The following is a 16612-nucleotide window of genomic DNA, read 5'->3' on the forward strand; positions in this document are numbered from 1 at the left end:
ATGCCAGGCTGGTGGCCGCCAGCGGAACCTGAGCGGGGCTTAATGCTGGATTGAGTGGAACCAGGAATCCAAAGCAGTTTGTCAATGAAAGCAGGAAAAGCCTGAAGAAAAAGCGAGGGGAGCCGGACAGTGAAAGATGCAGGAGCCAGACTGAGAGCTCAGAAACCAGCATTTGTTGGAAGGAGGTTGGTAGAAAGCAAGACCCGATGAACACAGGAAAGGGAAATAGTCTAAAATGCAACAGTGAAACAGGCACGTCCCAAAACTCCAAACCTGCCTGAATTAGGAAGTGTTAGATAACGCCAGTGGCTCTGCCGGGTCCCCAGCAATGTGCCACAAAGTGCAGCAGGTAACAGCAGCGAGAGCCTCTGAACGCCCTGCCACGCTGATGCGGGGAAGAAAACCAGCTCCCATCAGCCAAGGACCTAAAACCCTGCTGGGGTTCTTCTTGAGCCGCATCTTTCCAAGCGCCGGGGCGCAGGCAGCGATTCCTTTCTGACAGGTACCGCCAGTCCATTCCAATCCAAAGCGTTTGCAGGGTGGAGCGGGCGCCAGGAATGCTCGCTATGCTGATCTGCCTTTCAACAAGATCGCGTGTGCGACCTTCCCCCTTCAAACCGTTCTGAACGCGACGCCTTCCTGTTCAGGCTGAATCCAACATCCATCGGCGCTGCAGCATGCTGCAGACTTGGGAGCAAATTTGGGGTGGGGAAAATGAAAACGTCCAATGCAAGCAGGGGGGGAAAACGCTTGCTCGCTATTCTGGAAAATTCCGTGTTGTTATGGCACGAACTGTCCCGGTGCCTCGGGCACCAGACAGCTGGGATGGATATTAAAGACACGGAGAGTTTTGGTTTGATCAGGGAGACACGGTGACAGGACAGTGTTGGAAACGTCTCCTCTGCCTGGGCAAGAGTCTCTGCCCCAGGGAGGCACTTGGGTGTCAGGATAAGCTCAAGAAAAAAGCCTGAGCAGGTCTGAGCTGAGCTGTTCCAGGCCCGGCAGAAATCCATTGTCATGCTGCCAATCACAATAACAATAAAAACAAAGGGAAAACGTGGTCCCCACTGTCTGGGCTTTGCCATCGGACAATGTTTTCTGTATTGGAGCCGCTCCCGTCCCTTGGCACAGGCTGGAACACCCGTGCGGCCGAGGGGAAATGTGCTTTCAGACACCCCGTCCCACTGCCGCGGGTTGTACCCGGGGCTGAGCTGGGGAGAACCGGTGGGGCTGGGAGACTGGGCATAGTCCAGCTCTGCCTGTGCTCTGCCTGTGAACTGCCTGTGCGCTGCCTGTGCGCTGCCTGTGCGCTGCCCGTGCGCTGCCCGTGCGCTGCCTGTGCTCTGCCCATGCACTGCCTGTGCACTGCCTGTGTGCTGCCTGTGCGCTGCCCGTGCGCTGCCTGTGCGCTGCACGTGCACTGCCTGTGCGCTGCCTGTGCGCTGCCTGCACCACTGTCTACACGCCTGTCTGCACCACTGCCTGCACTGCTGTCTGCACTAAACACAGCAGACTGAATTGAAACAACAAGTTATTCATTAAATAAGAGACAGGAGAGTGCAGAGAAGAGAGAGACCATGTGAAAGCAAGAGAGAGCCCACAAATGAGTAGACGTACAAGGCAGATGATGCTGAGACGGGCAGGAAAGGCGGCAGTAACAACGCAAACTGTTACAACAACTGCCAAGGTGATTTTCGGAAGTGATGAATCCAAAACAAACAGCAAATTCTTAGCTCCCCTGAAAAAAATTGAGCTAGAAAGGGTATCTAAGGACCTGGTAAATGCATACCAGGGAGTAGAAATATCCTGTTTACTCTAAGAGAACAAACGATTGACAACAAACTGAGTGGTAAGAAAAGAGCATTTCCAGGGCCGGCCGGGGAAGCAGCAGCCCAGCAGCTCCGGCACCGGCTGTCAGCCCGAGCTGGGCTGTTTCCAGATGAGGACGGCACCGTCCGCGCTCACGCTCACCATGTACTTGTTCGCGGGGCAGATCTTGAGGCGGGTGACGTTGCCGCTGTGGCCCACTCCCACGTGAGTCACCGTGCCCTCCTTATAGTCCCACAGCTTCACCAGATGGTCGTCACCACCTGCGTCAGGCACAGAGGAAGAACAAACGATTACAATGATAGGACAAGGGGCAATGGGATCAAGCTGGAACACAAGAGGTTCCACTTAAATTTGAGAAGAAACTTCTTCTCAGTGAGGGTGCCAGAGCACTGAACAGGCTGCCCAGGGGTTGTGGAGTCTCCTTCTCTGCAGACATTCAAAACCCGCCTGGACATGTTCCTGTGCGACCTCACCTGGGCGTTCCTGCTCCATGGGGGGATTGGACCAGATGATCTTCTGAGGTCCCTTCCCATCCCAAACATACTGTGATACTGTGATACACCGAGTTCTGCTGCTTTTTGTTCCCCGCTCCCAGGCAGGGGAACGCTTCGGTGTTCCTAGGAAGAGCAGGATATGTTTTCTTGGGCATTATGGCAAAAACTGCTTCTGTTCTGCTGGGGTCACTGTCCAGTGAAGGGCTCAGGACCTTCACCAGCAGATCCCAGTGAGCTACAGCAGCATCTTCCCAGTCTGAACTACAGCCTGAACCACAGTATTTTTCTTCGGTGATTCATGTTCTTTTCCCCTTTAGCTGACCCCTTTTTTTCAGCTTTTTCGCACTGTACTGAGATCCTTGGTTCACTGCCTTGCTTTTCCTGGTCTTAATACGACCTCCTTTCTCCAGCTCCAACCACGCACTCACCTGTGACAAAGGACGCCCCGTCCGATGTGATGTCCATCCCGTTGATGGAGCTCGACAGAGAGCCTTGCACTTCTCTGATTGCGGAGCCATCGAGCACTTCCCAGTACACGATCTAGAGAGCAGAGCAGAGCGGGGCGCTCAGCTGGCCGTGAGCAGCACACGGGTTTCAGCACCGCCCTGGGACACAACCTGCTGTGCAGGGACAGGAGTTTCACCCCAGAACCAGCGCCAGACCGTGTGTTGTGCACTGCAGAGTTCCTGCAGCTTTGCTCACCTTTCTGTCTGTTCCACTGGTGATGATCTGGTACTCTCCGCGATGGTAACACACGCATTTGAACAATGTGTTGTCTAGGATCATTTGTTTTCTCACGTAACGCCTGCAAAACACCCCAAAAGGAGACAGAGCAACAGCGTCAAAACCCAAACTTTGCCTGCCTGGAACGTCTCTGCCTGTGCTGTACATCAGATCTCTCTCCTTGGATATTCTCAGGCACTGCTCTGAGTTCAGGGTTCCATGAAGCCCGTTAGGCTATCAGTTCTGTTTCCATCACAGCTGCCCTGTAGGACTCTTGATCTGCTGTCGTACGAAATGAAATGTTTAAACCCAGAATGCTTTCCAGGTGCTGTTCCCTATGCCAAGGTGTCCTCGGCCTTACCCCAGTGCAGAAAGTCTGCAGATCTGCAAGAGCTCGACACGAGTCACAAAGTTCTGGAAAACAGAGCTAGTGGCAAACTTGGGAACTCACCCGCTCCACCTTGGCCAAGCAGGATCCCGCACAGGAAAACAACCGCAGACAAAGGTTTGTCTGAGCTTTTCTGAAAAGCTTCTCGAATTGGAGGTTCTACATTCCCTGACCCGATTCTTCTTTCTAGAAGTTTTTCTCTCTTAATGCTCTTTTTCCCCTCCTCCTCGCTCTGTGGTGTCCCAAACCGGGCACAGTGACCCTACAGATATTACCAGCACTCCAAGTGCCTTCGCAATACTAATCTGTCGCCTTACTCAAGATCCCAGATGACGCACGTTCCGTCCAGGCTGGCTGTGACACCCTCTTTGTCGTTCTTATTAGTCTTGATGCAGGACACGGCACCTCTGTGCTCCTTCAGAACTTCCCTCAGCTTCTGGGTTTTCTCACCAATATTCCAGATCCTCACCTGAAAATCAGCAACACACATCTGCTCTGGTACCAGCTGGTCCTGCCGGAGCTCAGGAGGAGCTTTCCTGAACTCTGCCTTTCTCTGCCAACACGTACAGCAGCTCAGTCCCAACCGTCTCCATTGGCCTGTGGGTTATTGGTGCAGCTGACCTGTGAAGCTCAACTGAGTTCTCCACAGTGTAATCCACTTGCTTCAGGAATTCGTGGCCATCAACCCCAGGCCTTGGTTTTGCCAAGTGCCCGCTCTCCCATGCTTCATTTTACACAGCTCTTGATCAGGAAAAACCACCCAGTCCACGATCTATTGCCAGTGGTGCTTTCAAGATCAAAGCACAAAGCTGCTGCAATGGAATAGAAAGGAGCTACCCGCTATTTGTCCTACAGAGAATGCCAGGAAGGAAATACAAAACAGCTCTTTAAAGCTTCGATGTGAAACACGTGCCTGAAAGCACCTCTTTGCCCTGTGCTGGTAACAGCAAAAACCTTTCTGCTTTGTGGCCTTGATCCTTCACACCTTGCACGTCCTGTCCCACTAGTGCCAAACATTGCAATGTCTGTTCACCTCGACATTCCACTAAGGCCAAATCCCAGGGAAAATTTAGACATTTCGACACGGGCATCAAAGGCAGAGAAGAGCTGACCTTCCACGCTTTCGAGGCTGATGCCGAGTTCCCGAAGGGATCTGGATGTCCAGTTGCCACTTGCTCAAAGCTCAGAGCATCCCGATCCCTTCAGCAACCCTGAAGTCACAGCTTCCTGAGGACTGATTCTGACAGAACCATTAGCACCGCAGAGCAGCTTTTTTGTGTTCCCAACGAGTACTGCAACTGCGCCCCTGCGGTTCTCCTTTCTGCTTAACCAACCTTTAGTTGTAATTCTGTCTCAGCTGCACAAATACAGCCAAATAGAGGGGAGAGACAAATGAACAAAAAGGATGAAGAGCATATTCTGCATTAGAAGGATTTCCAAAACTGCCATGCCAGAAGAAATCGGGGCACTGTTTTACATGATGCCCTCTGAGAACAACAGCACATCTCAAAAGCTGATATCTTTGAACTCAGCCCTTGGCTCAAGCGGCAGCTCAGAACAGCTCCCGTTCTGACTGAGCACTTCCAGGCAATTCGCAGGCCCTGTGATGAGCGCACGAAGCTGCTCCAGGTTTTGAAGCACAAATTACCTGCCCGTCACCTCCTCCGCTAATGATCTGTTTGCAGTCGCTGGTCGCAGCAATTGCCGTCACTCCCAGGTTATGGGCGTTGTTGATCTCGTACATTGGCTCTCCCGTAGCGGGCACGAAGGCGCGGATTTTCCCGTCATTCCAAGCTGATGAACAGAAAGAAAGAGACTGCCCGGGCGCACAGACTTTCCTCACACTGTTGTCGCTCTTTCCTTTCCAAACCAACCCCTTTTTATAAATAAGTTCCCACATAAGGCCCACGCTGTTAGATCACCAGCATACCCGTGAAAACCACTGTACTGCAGATGAGCCCGCAGAGCTACGGTCCCAAACACACTGTGGAAATGTAATTGCTTTTGGATTCTGGCTGTGGACAAAGTGGTTTGGTAACCATGGGGAGGCTGCACGGCTGCTCTAGGACTGCAGGAGTCCCTGTGTCAGCAACTTGCACACGGCGATGGACGGCGGCTTTATGCAAATGTGCTCTACATACATCACAGGTGAAGCTGCTGCACACAACAAGGTTGATATTTTAGAATCAGGTAATTTAAATAAGACCGAACCGCATTCTGGATTGCCGGAATTCACTGATCCAAAGCAAGGTCTCCAGCCCTTGCCTTCTACCCTCACCGCAACTGCAGCACCAGAACAGCGGGGCTGCCAGCAAAGTCCATCGGACCAGCTGCAAGCAAAGAGGCCTTTGGGTGTCGCCATGAACTCCATTTAAACGCTTTCCCAATTTAACCTTCTCTTCGTTTTAACATACTGATGTTTATTAAGTTGAGCAACCACGGCTCTGGACTGACCGTTACCTGAAACGATGACCATGCCGTCCCTCGTCACCTCGACCGCGTGGCGGGTGACGTTGGGGACGGTGATTCGCAGCCGCTCCAGACGTTCCGGCGTGTACCACACTCGAATGTCGTTTGTGGAGCAGGTAACGAACAAGTCCGAATGTCCCCTGGAGAGTTCAGAGAGGAGAGGGAACGAGGAGGGGCACACAGAAACGCTCCTTGCTTTGTCACAGCTCAAATCGGCCTCCAAAGCTCGGCTTTGCTAACCTGCAGCTGGGATCTACCCCACAGGGATCCCCATGGCTAAGACAAAGGCCTTTTTTGGAGGATCACCTTTCTCACATGAAATTCCCCTGGTTTGGGTTCTCTTCAAAGATTCATTTTAAGGAACAGTTAAAGTTAAACTAAAAGAACTCTTTCTGCTGAAGCTGTGACGTTTATTCCCCATATTCAATCTCTAAACAACTTCATGTGTTCTATAGAATAGACACAAAAGTGGGTGTAAAAGTGCTGACTGCCCAGGTTTAACATCAGCCACTAACAGCAGCCTCACATTGTAAAGATGTCATTTGTTATCTTGCTTACTGGATGATTCCCATTCAACAGCGCTGAAGGCAATAGAAATGATGGCAAAGTCTGTTCATAATATACTTGTTATAAATGTTGGAATAAAACAAGACCTGCAGCATTTCAAAAGCCATGGGACACAGTGCTTTGAAATAAGCTCTAAGCCACTCGTCCTGGGGATGCAACAGAAAGTGACATCTAGAAAGGTACCGCGAGCTTTTGTTCAACAGCACCATCAATGCCCAGAAAGATGAACCAGGACAGAGAAAACTGGCACAACACAAGTGTGGCCTCTTTCAAGCCCAGCTTGCATGGGTGCTTTATCAACCAGGATAACATCAGCAAGTGAAGGATTCTGAAATAACCCAGAGCAGGGAAATTAAGCCCGTATTTCCCCATCAGCAATAGGCTTTGTTCAAGAGCAGGCAACAGATAAGAAGTTCAAACATCTACGCAAGGATGTAGTCCTGTAGTCCTTACAGTCAGCACTAATGGCTGTGACACAGGCGTGTCAATCAGCGGTATCAGCAGCACATCACCCTAAAGCTCCACCTGATTTTCTCATTAAATGAGAAGATGTGGGTTTGAGGCTGGCGGCAGGCAGGGAGGAGCGCTTCCTGCACCCTGCACTCCCTGCACCTCGGTGACATCTGATCCTTTGTGCTGGGCCGAGAAGCGAAGCAATAAAAATACGCCAAAAATGTTCATTTGCATCAAAATCCCATTTTCCATCTGGAGAGATGATCCACTGTGGGTTTAAAAATACAAAAGAAAGAGTCACGATGCTACTACCCAGGAAGGGAACATTTGCTGTGCGTTCACAAGACAAATGCAGAGCGACCCTGGGACAAAAGGGGGAGGCTGCCATCCCTGCCGGTGCCCAAACATCAATAATTCAGGTCTTTTTACTTATCATCCTTTCTGCAGATCAGTGATTTTTCCAGTGCTCCAACTGAACTGCTGCCTTCTGCTTTGAAGCAGCTGCTCACCGTCACCCCGGCGTTTTTTGGGCAGGTGACAGCATCGCCCGTATCAATCATCCCAACAGATGGTACCAGGTTCTGGGTTCCTGTGGTAAAAGCTGCGCACACAGGCACCCTGACCTCAGCGGCAGCTCCTCAAGCTTCTGCACCAGCCAAATACAGCCCAGCCCGTTATACTCACTCAGGAAAAACAATGTCGTTGACGGCTTCGGTGTGACAGACGGCCACCAGCTCCTCTTTAAATGTAGCGTAGGCACTGCGGTGCATCTGGCCTTTATTTGTCCCTAGAAAGAACTGGTCGTCCCGACCTCTACACGTCAGGGAAGTGACAGCACCTTCAACTCGCATTCTCCTGTGCAAAGAAAGCAAAGGTTTGGCCCGACATTGACCTCGAGGAACTTTCCTTTTCCAGCTTCTCGAGAATTCGACTGTCGCTGTTTCCCCAAAAAGCTCGGTACTAGGCTGTGATATCAAGATGCAAGAGCATGGGCAGGACTAACATTCCATTCCCAGTCACGTTTCCTACTTCCCATGATCTTGCCCGTCCCACCTGCTGCTCTGCCAGGGCTGGCACAGGCAGCGCTTTGGAGACTTGATTTCCTGCACCAGGGCCTAAGGTAACAACAGCTTTGTTGATATTCTTGCTCAAGTGCACTTCAATATCCCACTTTCAAGGATATTTCCAGACAGTTTAGACCTTCTGGGAATAGTTTCAGTCGTACAAAGCTAAGCTTGCAGAACTGTACACTTGAAGGGGATATTCAAGCAATGCCAAATGAGTAGGTGTGAGCCCAATTTTCAAATCACGTATGGGGAAATGACGCCTGCAGCTTTCTATCTGGTATGCAGAAAAAAGCCTTGCAAATACTCCAGCACTTCCAGACACGTGCCTATCAAATTAGCAGAGCCCTGCTTTACAATCCCATGACCCCCAACAAACCCTTTTGGAGATGGCAACTACTACTCTTTCTCACCCGGCGTAAATAAGCATCATTCTATTGACTTCAACAAATCTGTCTGGCTTGGCATCAATTTAGGATCTGACTCCTACTGCTCCAAAGGAAACAACAGTCATTTACAAGGAAGGATCAGAGGGCACTTCCCTGCAAACGCACGCAGTCATTTTCAGTTTGCTCCAACCTCATGACGCTGGAACCAGACCGTGTATTGTGTCTGCAGGACTGAAAAACTGAGACTGACTTGGATTATGCCTTTCCATAGAAACGATTGGTTCTCATACCTGCCGAGAGAAAAATTCCATCAGAGTTCCAGACCCGAGCGGACGGAGGAAGGAATGCGGTCGACCCAATATGAGTGATAAGCATACCTCTCTTTATTGATGCACTAAGCTGGTTTATATAAGACTTACAATAATTATGCATACTCGTCATCTATTAATTGGATAGTATACAGTAATTATGCCTACTCGTCTTCTATTAATTGGATAGTATACAATAATTATGCCTACTCGTCTTCTATTGATTGGATAGTATACATAATGAGCTCAACCTTCTTGTGGTTTCTCTGGAATGCAACCTCCTCACCCTGCTAGAGATAATTCCCCAGCTTGTTTATCTAAACGCTCAGCTGAACCAGAGAGCAACCGCTCAGTACTTTTCCACTATGCTACACCAGACTCATGCTAACTGAGGCCTACTCATGCTAACTTAGAACAAAATTCTCCTGATACAACGGATCAATAGAGCCATGCCCCTTCTCTATTAGCCATGTCCCAACACATACCGTGACCCTTTTGGAGGAATTGTCACCTCTCCCGTCCTGATTCTTCCATCTACAAACTCACTTCTTTACTTGGCAGTCTGAGCCTGTACAGAGAGCTACAGTCCCTTCTCCGGTGCCGACTATTAAACCTCCTGTCTTCGGCAAAAGCAAAGCTGTGACTCCCTAGGAGAAAACAGGATGAAAACGCAATCGGATGGGAGCAGAGGCTCCTTGCTGCTGCAGCCACGCTGAACAGCACAACGGAGTCTCTACCGGGCTCCCGACGGCGGTGCTTATCTCACTCCAATATGGCTTTGTCAGTATTTTGTCACTGGCGTGGGCTAAAGAGTGGCTCTCTAGAGGGAGAAGGGAGAAAAGAGTTATTAACTGCAGGTCTAGATGAACTAATACAGTACGAGGAGCGAGCAAACAGCATTATCTTGGATTCTTCAGAGCAGCTGGGACCACGTACAGAGCCTGACCTCATCGCAGCAAGCGATACCCACATCGTGGAGCGGCACTCGCGCTTTTCCTTCCGCGTGTCCTTCATCCAACAGCCACGAAAACAACAGAGGATACAACTCAGCTTCAATGGTCTTTCCTACAGCTCTTTTTAGGATGATCCTCTGCGTCTCAGGCCTCTCTCTCTGCCTGAAAGATGCAGTCCCATCTCCCACCTATTGGGAATCAAATACGTTTGTCACAGGAAAGCTTTGCAAATGAGTCAGCCCATGGTCAACACGGGTTTCTGCTGTTACTGAGCAGAGCAGATCAACGGGAGGCCAGCCACTGGAAAAGGAGAAATGCTGTTCGGTGGATAAAGTACCAGGCTACAGGAAAAAAATGCATGACAACAACATCAACAAAAAACACCCAAACAAATGAAAACAGTCCTCAGCCTTCCACAAAATACAAGTGTAAGAAGAGTCAGATCTGCTTCAGTTCTGCCACCTGTGAAGTAATATTACTGTTCCATGTACAACAGATTAATTCTTGAAAATCACCAAGAGACTCCAAGATAGGCTGCCAGAGGAGTGAAATGACTTCTGTGGGGTTAAATCACAGTATCACAGTATCACAGTATGTTTGGGATGGGAAGGGACCTCAGAAGATCATCTAGTCCAATCCCCCCATGGAGCAGGAACGCCCAGGTGAGGTCGCACAGGAACATGTCCAGGCGGGTTTTGAATGTCTCCAGGGAAGGAGACTCCACACCCTCCTGGGCAGCCTGTTCAGTGCTCTGGCACCCTCACTGAGAAGAAGTTTCTTCTCAAATTGAAGTGGAACCTCTTGTGTTCCAGCTTGGTCCCATTACCCCTTGTCCTGTCATTGTTTGCCACTGAGAAGAGCCTGGCTCTATCCTCACGGCACTCACCTTTTATATATTTATAGACATTATAAGGTCCCCCCTTAGCCTCCTCTTCTCCAAACTAGAGAGACCCAGCTCCCTCAGCCTTGGTTAGCAACGGGATGGACTAAATTGTGTGGAAACAAGGATGCAAATAGTTTTGTTTTGATAAACGCTGTGGTTTTGACTCGAAAAAACATCTGCCAAATACCTCTTTCGGCACTGGAGGTGAGGCTACAACTGGAAATTTCTGCCATAAAACACGAGATCCTACGTGTGTCCAGCGAGCACTTGTTGACAGTCCAGTGACAAGGCGTGATTTGTGTGCAGAGATGTGCAGGGGGTGGGCAGAAAGGGAATCAGAGCACTGAGCGGGGAAAGAGAGCTGGAAAGTATGAGAGGGGATCTGTGGCCGAGGCACTGACAGTAACTGCAGAGAAAAACGTCCCAGCGCCTTCCCAGTGACGGCAGCAACACGGGTTTGCCCTGGTGAATTCCCCTCCTCGGGCACAAGGGAAGCGCATTGGGAAGAGCGAGGGAGAGAGCAAGAGGAGAAGGGCTGACGGGGCTGAGCGCGTCTGACCGAAAAGCCTGTGAACAGGAACGCCTGTTTGAAGCGGGAGGGGAAAGGAGGAGACTGGGAGGACTCCTCGCTATTTCCATCCAACGGGAATGTCTCCTTTTCTCTCCCGGCTCCCCCAACGACCAGTGCCACATCCTAAGAAGCTGCCACCACATGACAGTCACAAACCCAAGCTGAAGCCAGATTAGCGCCTACCAGCTCAGGGCTCGTCCACAAGGCTGGCAGGCGGCTGTGACGAGACCCACTTCTGGATCTTCCCTTCTCCTCAACACCTTGTCAGCCTCTTGCACAGTCAAGGGGCCTGTTTTCCCTCAGCTTTTCACTCTCAGAAGCCATGTCAGCTGAAGCTCATGATGCTCCAAAGGTCTCTGCCACAAACTGCCGTTCCTATGGATCTGCCTTACGATAAAACCCCTCACAGTACGCACTGGACTGTGCTCTGGCTTTGAGCCTTGGCTTTTTCTTTTGGACCCCCAAACGGCACAGCATCCTGCTCGTGACCCTGCCTGACGGCTTCTTTAGCAGTGCTCTCAGAAGTGTATTTTTGGTGAAGTTTTGTTTCAAGTGCATTTGGCACCTTTCCCTCAGCCCTGAGGACACGGGAGTTCAGGCCCTCGGGTGGCTTCAAGCAGGGGCTCTGGGCGAGGTGCACGTGCTGCGAGATGGAGAAGGACTCAAAGCACGCAGGCATTGGAAGGGGAGGTGACAGTCACCAAGACCTTGGCCTAAGAGACAGCACAGAGCAGCCACGGGTCCTGCGTGGACGCAAAGCCCTGCAGGGGGGCAGCCGGACAAGGGGCTCAACCGCGGCCAGTGCGGGTGTCCCCACACGGGGACACACCTGCAGCGAACTTACCATTGCCAGCAGGAAACAAAACACACCCATTCCTGTCCTTTAAGAGGGACACAGAGAAAAACTACTTGCATTCCTACAATATAAGTGGGAAAAACAAGTAATAACTTCTCCACCCTTCTGGAACAGATCAACATTGAACTGTATTTCAAAGGATTCAGCGGGTCCAAGTTATCCCGGAGACATGGGCCTGCATTTGTAACGCAATAAATATTTCATCTGGAAGGGGCACGGACATGGTTTGGATGCACCTGTCCAAGCAAAGTTCAGGAGGTTGAGAGAAACAAGCCCAGAGGAGCGTTTTCTTTGGGGCTGACTGCTGAACTGCTCTTACAGCCCCTGTGGGCTTGTGCTGCTCTCAGAGCAGATCTGCTGCCCCGCAGGACAGCGGCCCCGCGGCATCCCCACCAGCACAGCCGGCCCTCCCGCGGCAGCGCTGCCCCTGCTGCTCGCTGCTGGGCGTGCTGCTGACGCAGTCGCAAAACACATCCCAGCTTAGGCAATGGATAGACCGAGACGCTACAAGAAGCCTTTTCTAGCACCAAATAACGAGAAACCAACAACAAGTGTTCTAGCTGGTGCCGATTGTTTTATCATTACAGCTGCCTGCATGCAGAATTCTTGTACGACCACAGGTCAGAAGCTCCTTATTCAGGAGATAACTCCTGTTTGAGGATGCTCAGACCCACGAGTCCCAATTAGAGACAAAAAAAAGCTCAGTTAAAAAACCCTTGGGGTTATGAAGTCAAGAACTCAGAAGTTAAAAAGCAATAGGATCAATGTACCCTGTGCAACCTTGTTTTGTCCAAATTGTGCATACGCATTACAATAAACTCTTGAATTACATGATTTATACTGCCTTTTTCAGTAAGATCTCTGCCTCATCAGTGGCAGAATCAGAACAGCAAAAAGACGAAGGGAAGTGGGGGAATGGGATGGGGAACAAACACAAAAAGAAAAGTCCAGTCCAGACAGTTTAACACATTTGTGAGATCTGACTATAGGACCTTACAGCAGTAAGTGCGGGAAAGCCTCTCAAACAAGCGCTTCCACCAGCCTTCCCAGGAACGTCCTCTGTCTCACTCCAGCTCGTATCTTCTTAAAAGAAGCAAAAAAGTCAGGAACTGCTCCATTTTTATTACTGCTTTTCACTTTCTATGACGTTTACCAGATTCATTGTACAAGAGGTTGTGGGATGACACACGAGATTCAAGTAAAACCCAAATTCTGAGCCAAATGAAGCTCAACAAAGGCGGGACAATGGGCTCAGCCTTCAGCATCAAGACCGAGACACAAGGAACTGACAGCGCAGGAAAAGCGTTAGTCTGAGAATCCGCTTTGTGATGGTTCTCCCGCAGGTTGCTCTACCTTCAGTCACTGACAAAGAGCAGGACAAGGACAGAATTGGAGTCACAGAGCTGCTACTCACCATGCTCAACTTCTTCTTCTGGGGCCCACAGGCAGTCACCACCTTGCTGCTTGTGTTCACTTTCAGGACATCTCCACTCGTCGTGCCAAGATGAAAATCACCATCATCGTCTGTCATCTATAAGAAAGCATAAAGAAAAAGAGATCACGGTCTGGATCCTGAGACCCGTGTCCCACGCCTGACACTGGGCTGCATCAACAGCTTTAGTTCAGTGGATTGCCAAGAGTTCACCTGGGGGAACCCAGCCAATGTTTCTGTTCCATCACACGCACAGATCCAGAACACTGCTGAACGCCAGACACTTTCTAACCCAATCTAGATCATATTTGGAAGCATAAAAATCCGGGTGCCGGAGCCCGTGACCGTAAGACGTGCTGCTTCTCTTGAGGAGCATCCAGAACACTCTTTCCCAGAGGCCGTGGGAGATCAACGGCCATGGCCAATGCTGAGGAACTTCACTGCCGTCACGCGCTTGGGACCAACATTTCCAGCATTATTAGAGAAACTCGTGGTTTTTCTCTAGTCTGTACAGAGTTTCTTAGTTTAGCAAAGTCATCTTGGCTGAAACGTACCTGAACACACACGGTGATTCCTCTCAGTTGCCCCGCGTAGCATTCAGATGGATGGATTGTTTTAGTTGCTGTGTCGAGTTCCCACACTCGAATGGTGAAACTAGAAGAACAAATAGAGTGGGATCAAATCCACAGATGCAGCAACCTCCAAGTTTTTTCAGTACTACAAGAAGTAAAAGGCCTTCACAAGGCTCCATTATTCTGATCTTTCAATACGGAGAAAAAGAACAATATCAGAGAAGTCTCTTATGGAAACTTTTTCCGGGTAAATCAAAAATCTTAAGGCTTCAGCAAAAACATATGTGAGGACACTTTCAACTCTTTTCTAGTGCAATTTAATTGACGATGTCAGAGACGATGTCATATCTTTAAGCAGAGTCACCCTTACATTTACCAAAGTGCTAAAACTGCAAAGGCGAGCACTCATAAGTGCGAGTGCAGCCAAGAGCATCCAAAGCCGTCCCTGATGCACAGGGAGGTGCAGGCCCTCAACGCGTTTAAACGTCAGCCTGGATATATGGGCGCTGCCGCAAATCCTTGCAAAACGCAACGTTTTGTACAACTTTTGTTACAAGCCAGTGACCAACTGTACATCACATCTGGTGAGGACAGGAGATCATCCAACGACCGGCAAGACATCATTGTTTCGACATTAATTAGCCATTGTTCAGGGGCACTAATTGACTGCTTTTCTTGTGTAAACACTGGCAACTAAATATGTTAAACACTGCACGGGGAATGCTGAGTACAAAATCCTGCTATCAGGAGCAGAAGTGACGCACGTGGGCCCCTGTGTGCTGCTCTGAAAACATCTTGTTACATGGAGAACAAGCAGAAATGCCTTAAAGCTACAACCTGACGGGTATTCATGAGTCCATTCAGAGTAAAAAGAAACAACACAAGCACACAGTTGCTTGAGTTTCCTTGTAGTTCAATAAAGACTCTTTGTCAAAGGAAATAGGGCCAGGGGTTCTCTCGCTCTGCTCGTTCCTCTCAACAAACCCTTACTTTCCAGCAGTGACAAACACCTCGTCCCTGCAGCTGGAGCACATGACGACGTTGGCATTGCCGGCGCTGCGCGGCGAGGCCGGGCTCCCGCACACAGCCTCTCTCTTACTGACGTCCCACACCATCACCCTGCAGGAGAAGAAAGCCTTGAAACAGCTTCGCTTTTTGACATTGCTTGGAAGTCAATTACTAAAAAACAAAAGCAAGACAAAGCCTATTGTCCTGCAGTCTGTTCCTACCAGGACACACAACAGAAGTAACTTTGTAGAGATTCTACCCAAGAAAAAACTTGTCAGCAAAGTGTGGAATTGCAGTTTACATCCCCTGCTCCTGAAGCAAGGCTACGTGGATTTATCAGATTCCTTCTGCGGAGCACGACTCAAATCATACAGAATCACAGAACAGCTTGGGTTGGAGGGACCTTCCCAGCTCCCCAGTGCCCCCCTGCCATGAGCAGGGACATCTTCAGCAGCTCAGGGTGCTCAGAGCCCCGTCCAGCCTGGCCTGGGATGTCTCCAGGGATGGTTCAGCCACCACCTCTCTGGCCAACCCGGGACAGGCTCTCACCACCCTCCCTGGAAAAACGTCTCAGGCCGCCCATAGAATCTGATTCTTGTCAAAAATCTTGTGCCAAGAAGCGGAAATCCTTACCTGCCGTCGTCCTGGCCTCCCAGGGACACAAGATAAATGCCTCCGGGCGAGAACGAGAGTCCCTCGACTTTGCCCTCGTGCAGCGAGAGCCGAGCAAGTAACTCCTGCTTTGGGAAATCCCAGAGGATGACGTCTGCCTGCGGGGCAAAGCAGAAGGGGGGGATGGCAGAGCATGAGCTGTAACTCGCAGGATCAGGGAGAACAACTTTCTCTGGCAGGAAAGTTGTTAGAAGGAGCCCAGCCCAAGCTTCTCTGCAGCCCTGGGCACCCCTGACACAAAGAGGCTTCAGACTGGGTGCTGTAAGAAGCATTATTCCAGCTGAGCACTTGAGTAGCTCTGCTTCATTTCAGCACCTACACTGACCCTGAGACACTGAGCATTTGACTTAGGTTTTAAAATACTGAAAGCACTAAAACCTGATCCCTTCCAAGTGTCTTGAGGTCTTTCAAATAGGCAAAAATAAAACGAAAAGAACTTCAGAGGTCTGAAAATGCAGGTAGGGACCTGTCAAGGGCTTTTGAAAGTCCTAAGCAGCTCTGGAACTCAGGTCTCACTTGAAATAAACCAGCATTTATTAATTAATGTCTAATGAGATTTTGGCTGCCACACGCCCACAACACTTTGGATAAAAAGGACTGGATCTGAAAATCCCTCAATCCTAGGGAGACTGCTTCATGTTTTACAAAAACATAAAGGCACATCCAGCAATGGAGTAACTACAATTTCCCATTCCCTTCAACATCTTCCCATTGCAGATATTTATTTTCCAACAAAAGAAAAAATAAACGAAAGGTGTTCCCACCACTGGCAAGCCAACTCCAATTTCTCTGGTCAATACTAAGCGGTTAAAATCAGAGCATTACCCACCTTGAATCCAATGCAGGTGACTTGTCCTGAAGCGACGTACATCCCATCCCTGGACACGACAACGCAGGACACGTTATCGGCGTGGCCGTGCAAGAAACTCTGTTTCTTAGTGTCCAGGTGCTGAATCAGCACCGTACAGCCCAGGGGGTAC

General features: G+C 49.9%; 1 protein-coding gene across 1 annotated transcript; it reads right to left on the bottom strand.

The window, feature by feature from the left end:
- Positions 1-1457: 1457 nt before the first annotated feature.
- LOC135577711 (cilia- and flagella-associated protein 52-like) lies at positions 1458-15104 on the bottom strand. The gene is made up of 11 exons (XM_065047828.1): positions 14943-15104; positions 13935-14034; positions 13363-13479; positions 9232-9332; positions 7609-7779; positions 5896-6044; positions 5084-5229; positions 3753-3904; positions 3027-3129; positions 2753-2864; positions 1458-2090 (listed from the first exon to the last, which is right to left on the bottom strand). The coding sequence occupies exons 1-11, from the start codon at positions 15065-15067 to the stop codon at positions 1915-1917; spliced, it is 1452 nt and encodes a 483-aa protein (XP_064903900.1). The 5' UTR covers positions 15068-15104; the 3' UTR covers positions 1458-1914.
- Between the last annotated feature and the right edge of the window lie 1508 nt (positions 15105-16612).

Source organism: Columba livia, unplaced genomic scaffold (genome assembly GCF_036013475.1).
Source record: "Columba livia isolate bColLiv1 breed racing homer unplaced genomic scaffold, bColLiv1.pat.W.v2 Scaffold_134, whole genome shotgun sequence".
NCBI lineage: Eukaryota > Metazoa > Chordata > Aves > Columbiformes > Columbidae > Columba > Columba livia.

Excerpts from the sequence above, each read along its gene's own strand:
- LOC135577711 (XM_065047828.1), bottom strand. The coding sequence starts at position 15,067 with ATGGTGTGGGACGTCAGTAAGAGAGAGGCTGTGTGCGGGAGCCCGGCC. Across the intron at positions 9,333-13,362 it reads AGAAGAAGAAGTTGAGCATG|GGAGTCACAGCTTTGCTTTT; the intron begins GTGAGTAGCAGC and ends GTTTTCTCCTAG. Across the intron at positions 7,780-9,231 it reads TCAGACTGCCAAGTAAAGAA|GAGAATGCGAGTTGAAGGTG; the intron begins GTGAGTTTGTAG and ends TTCTTTGCACAG.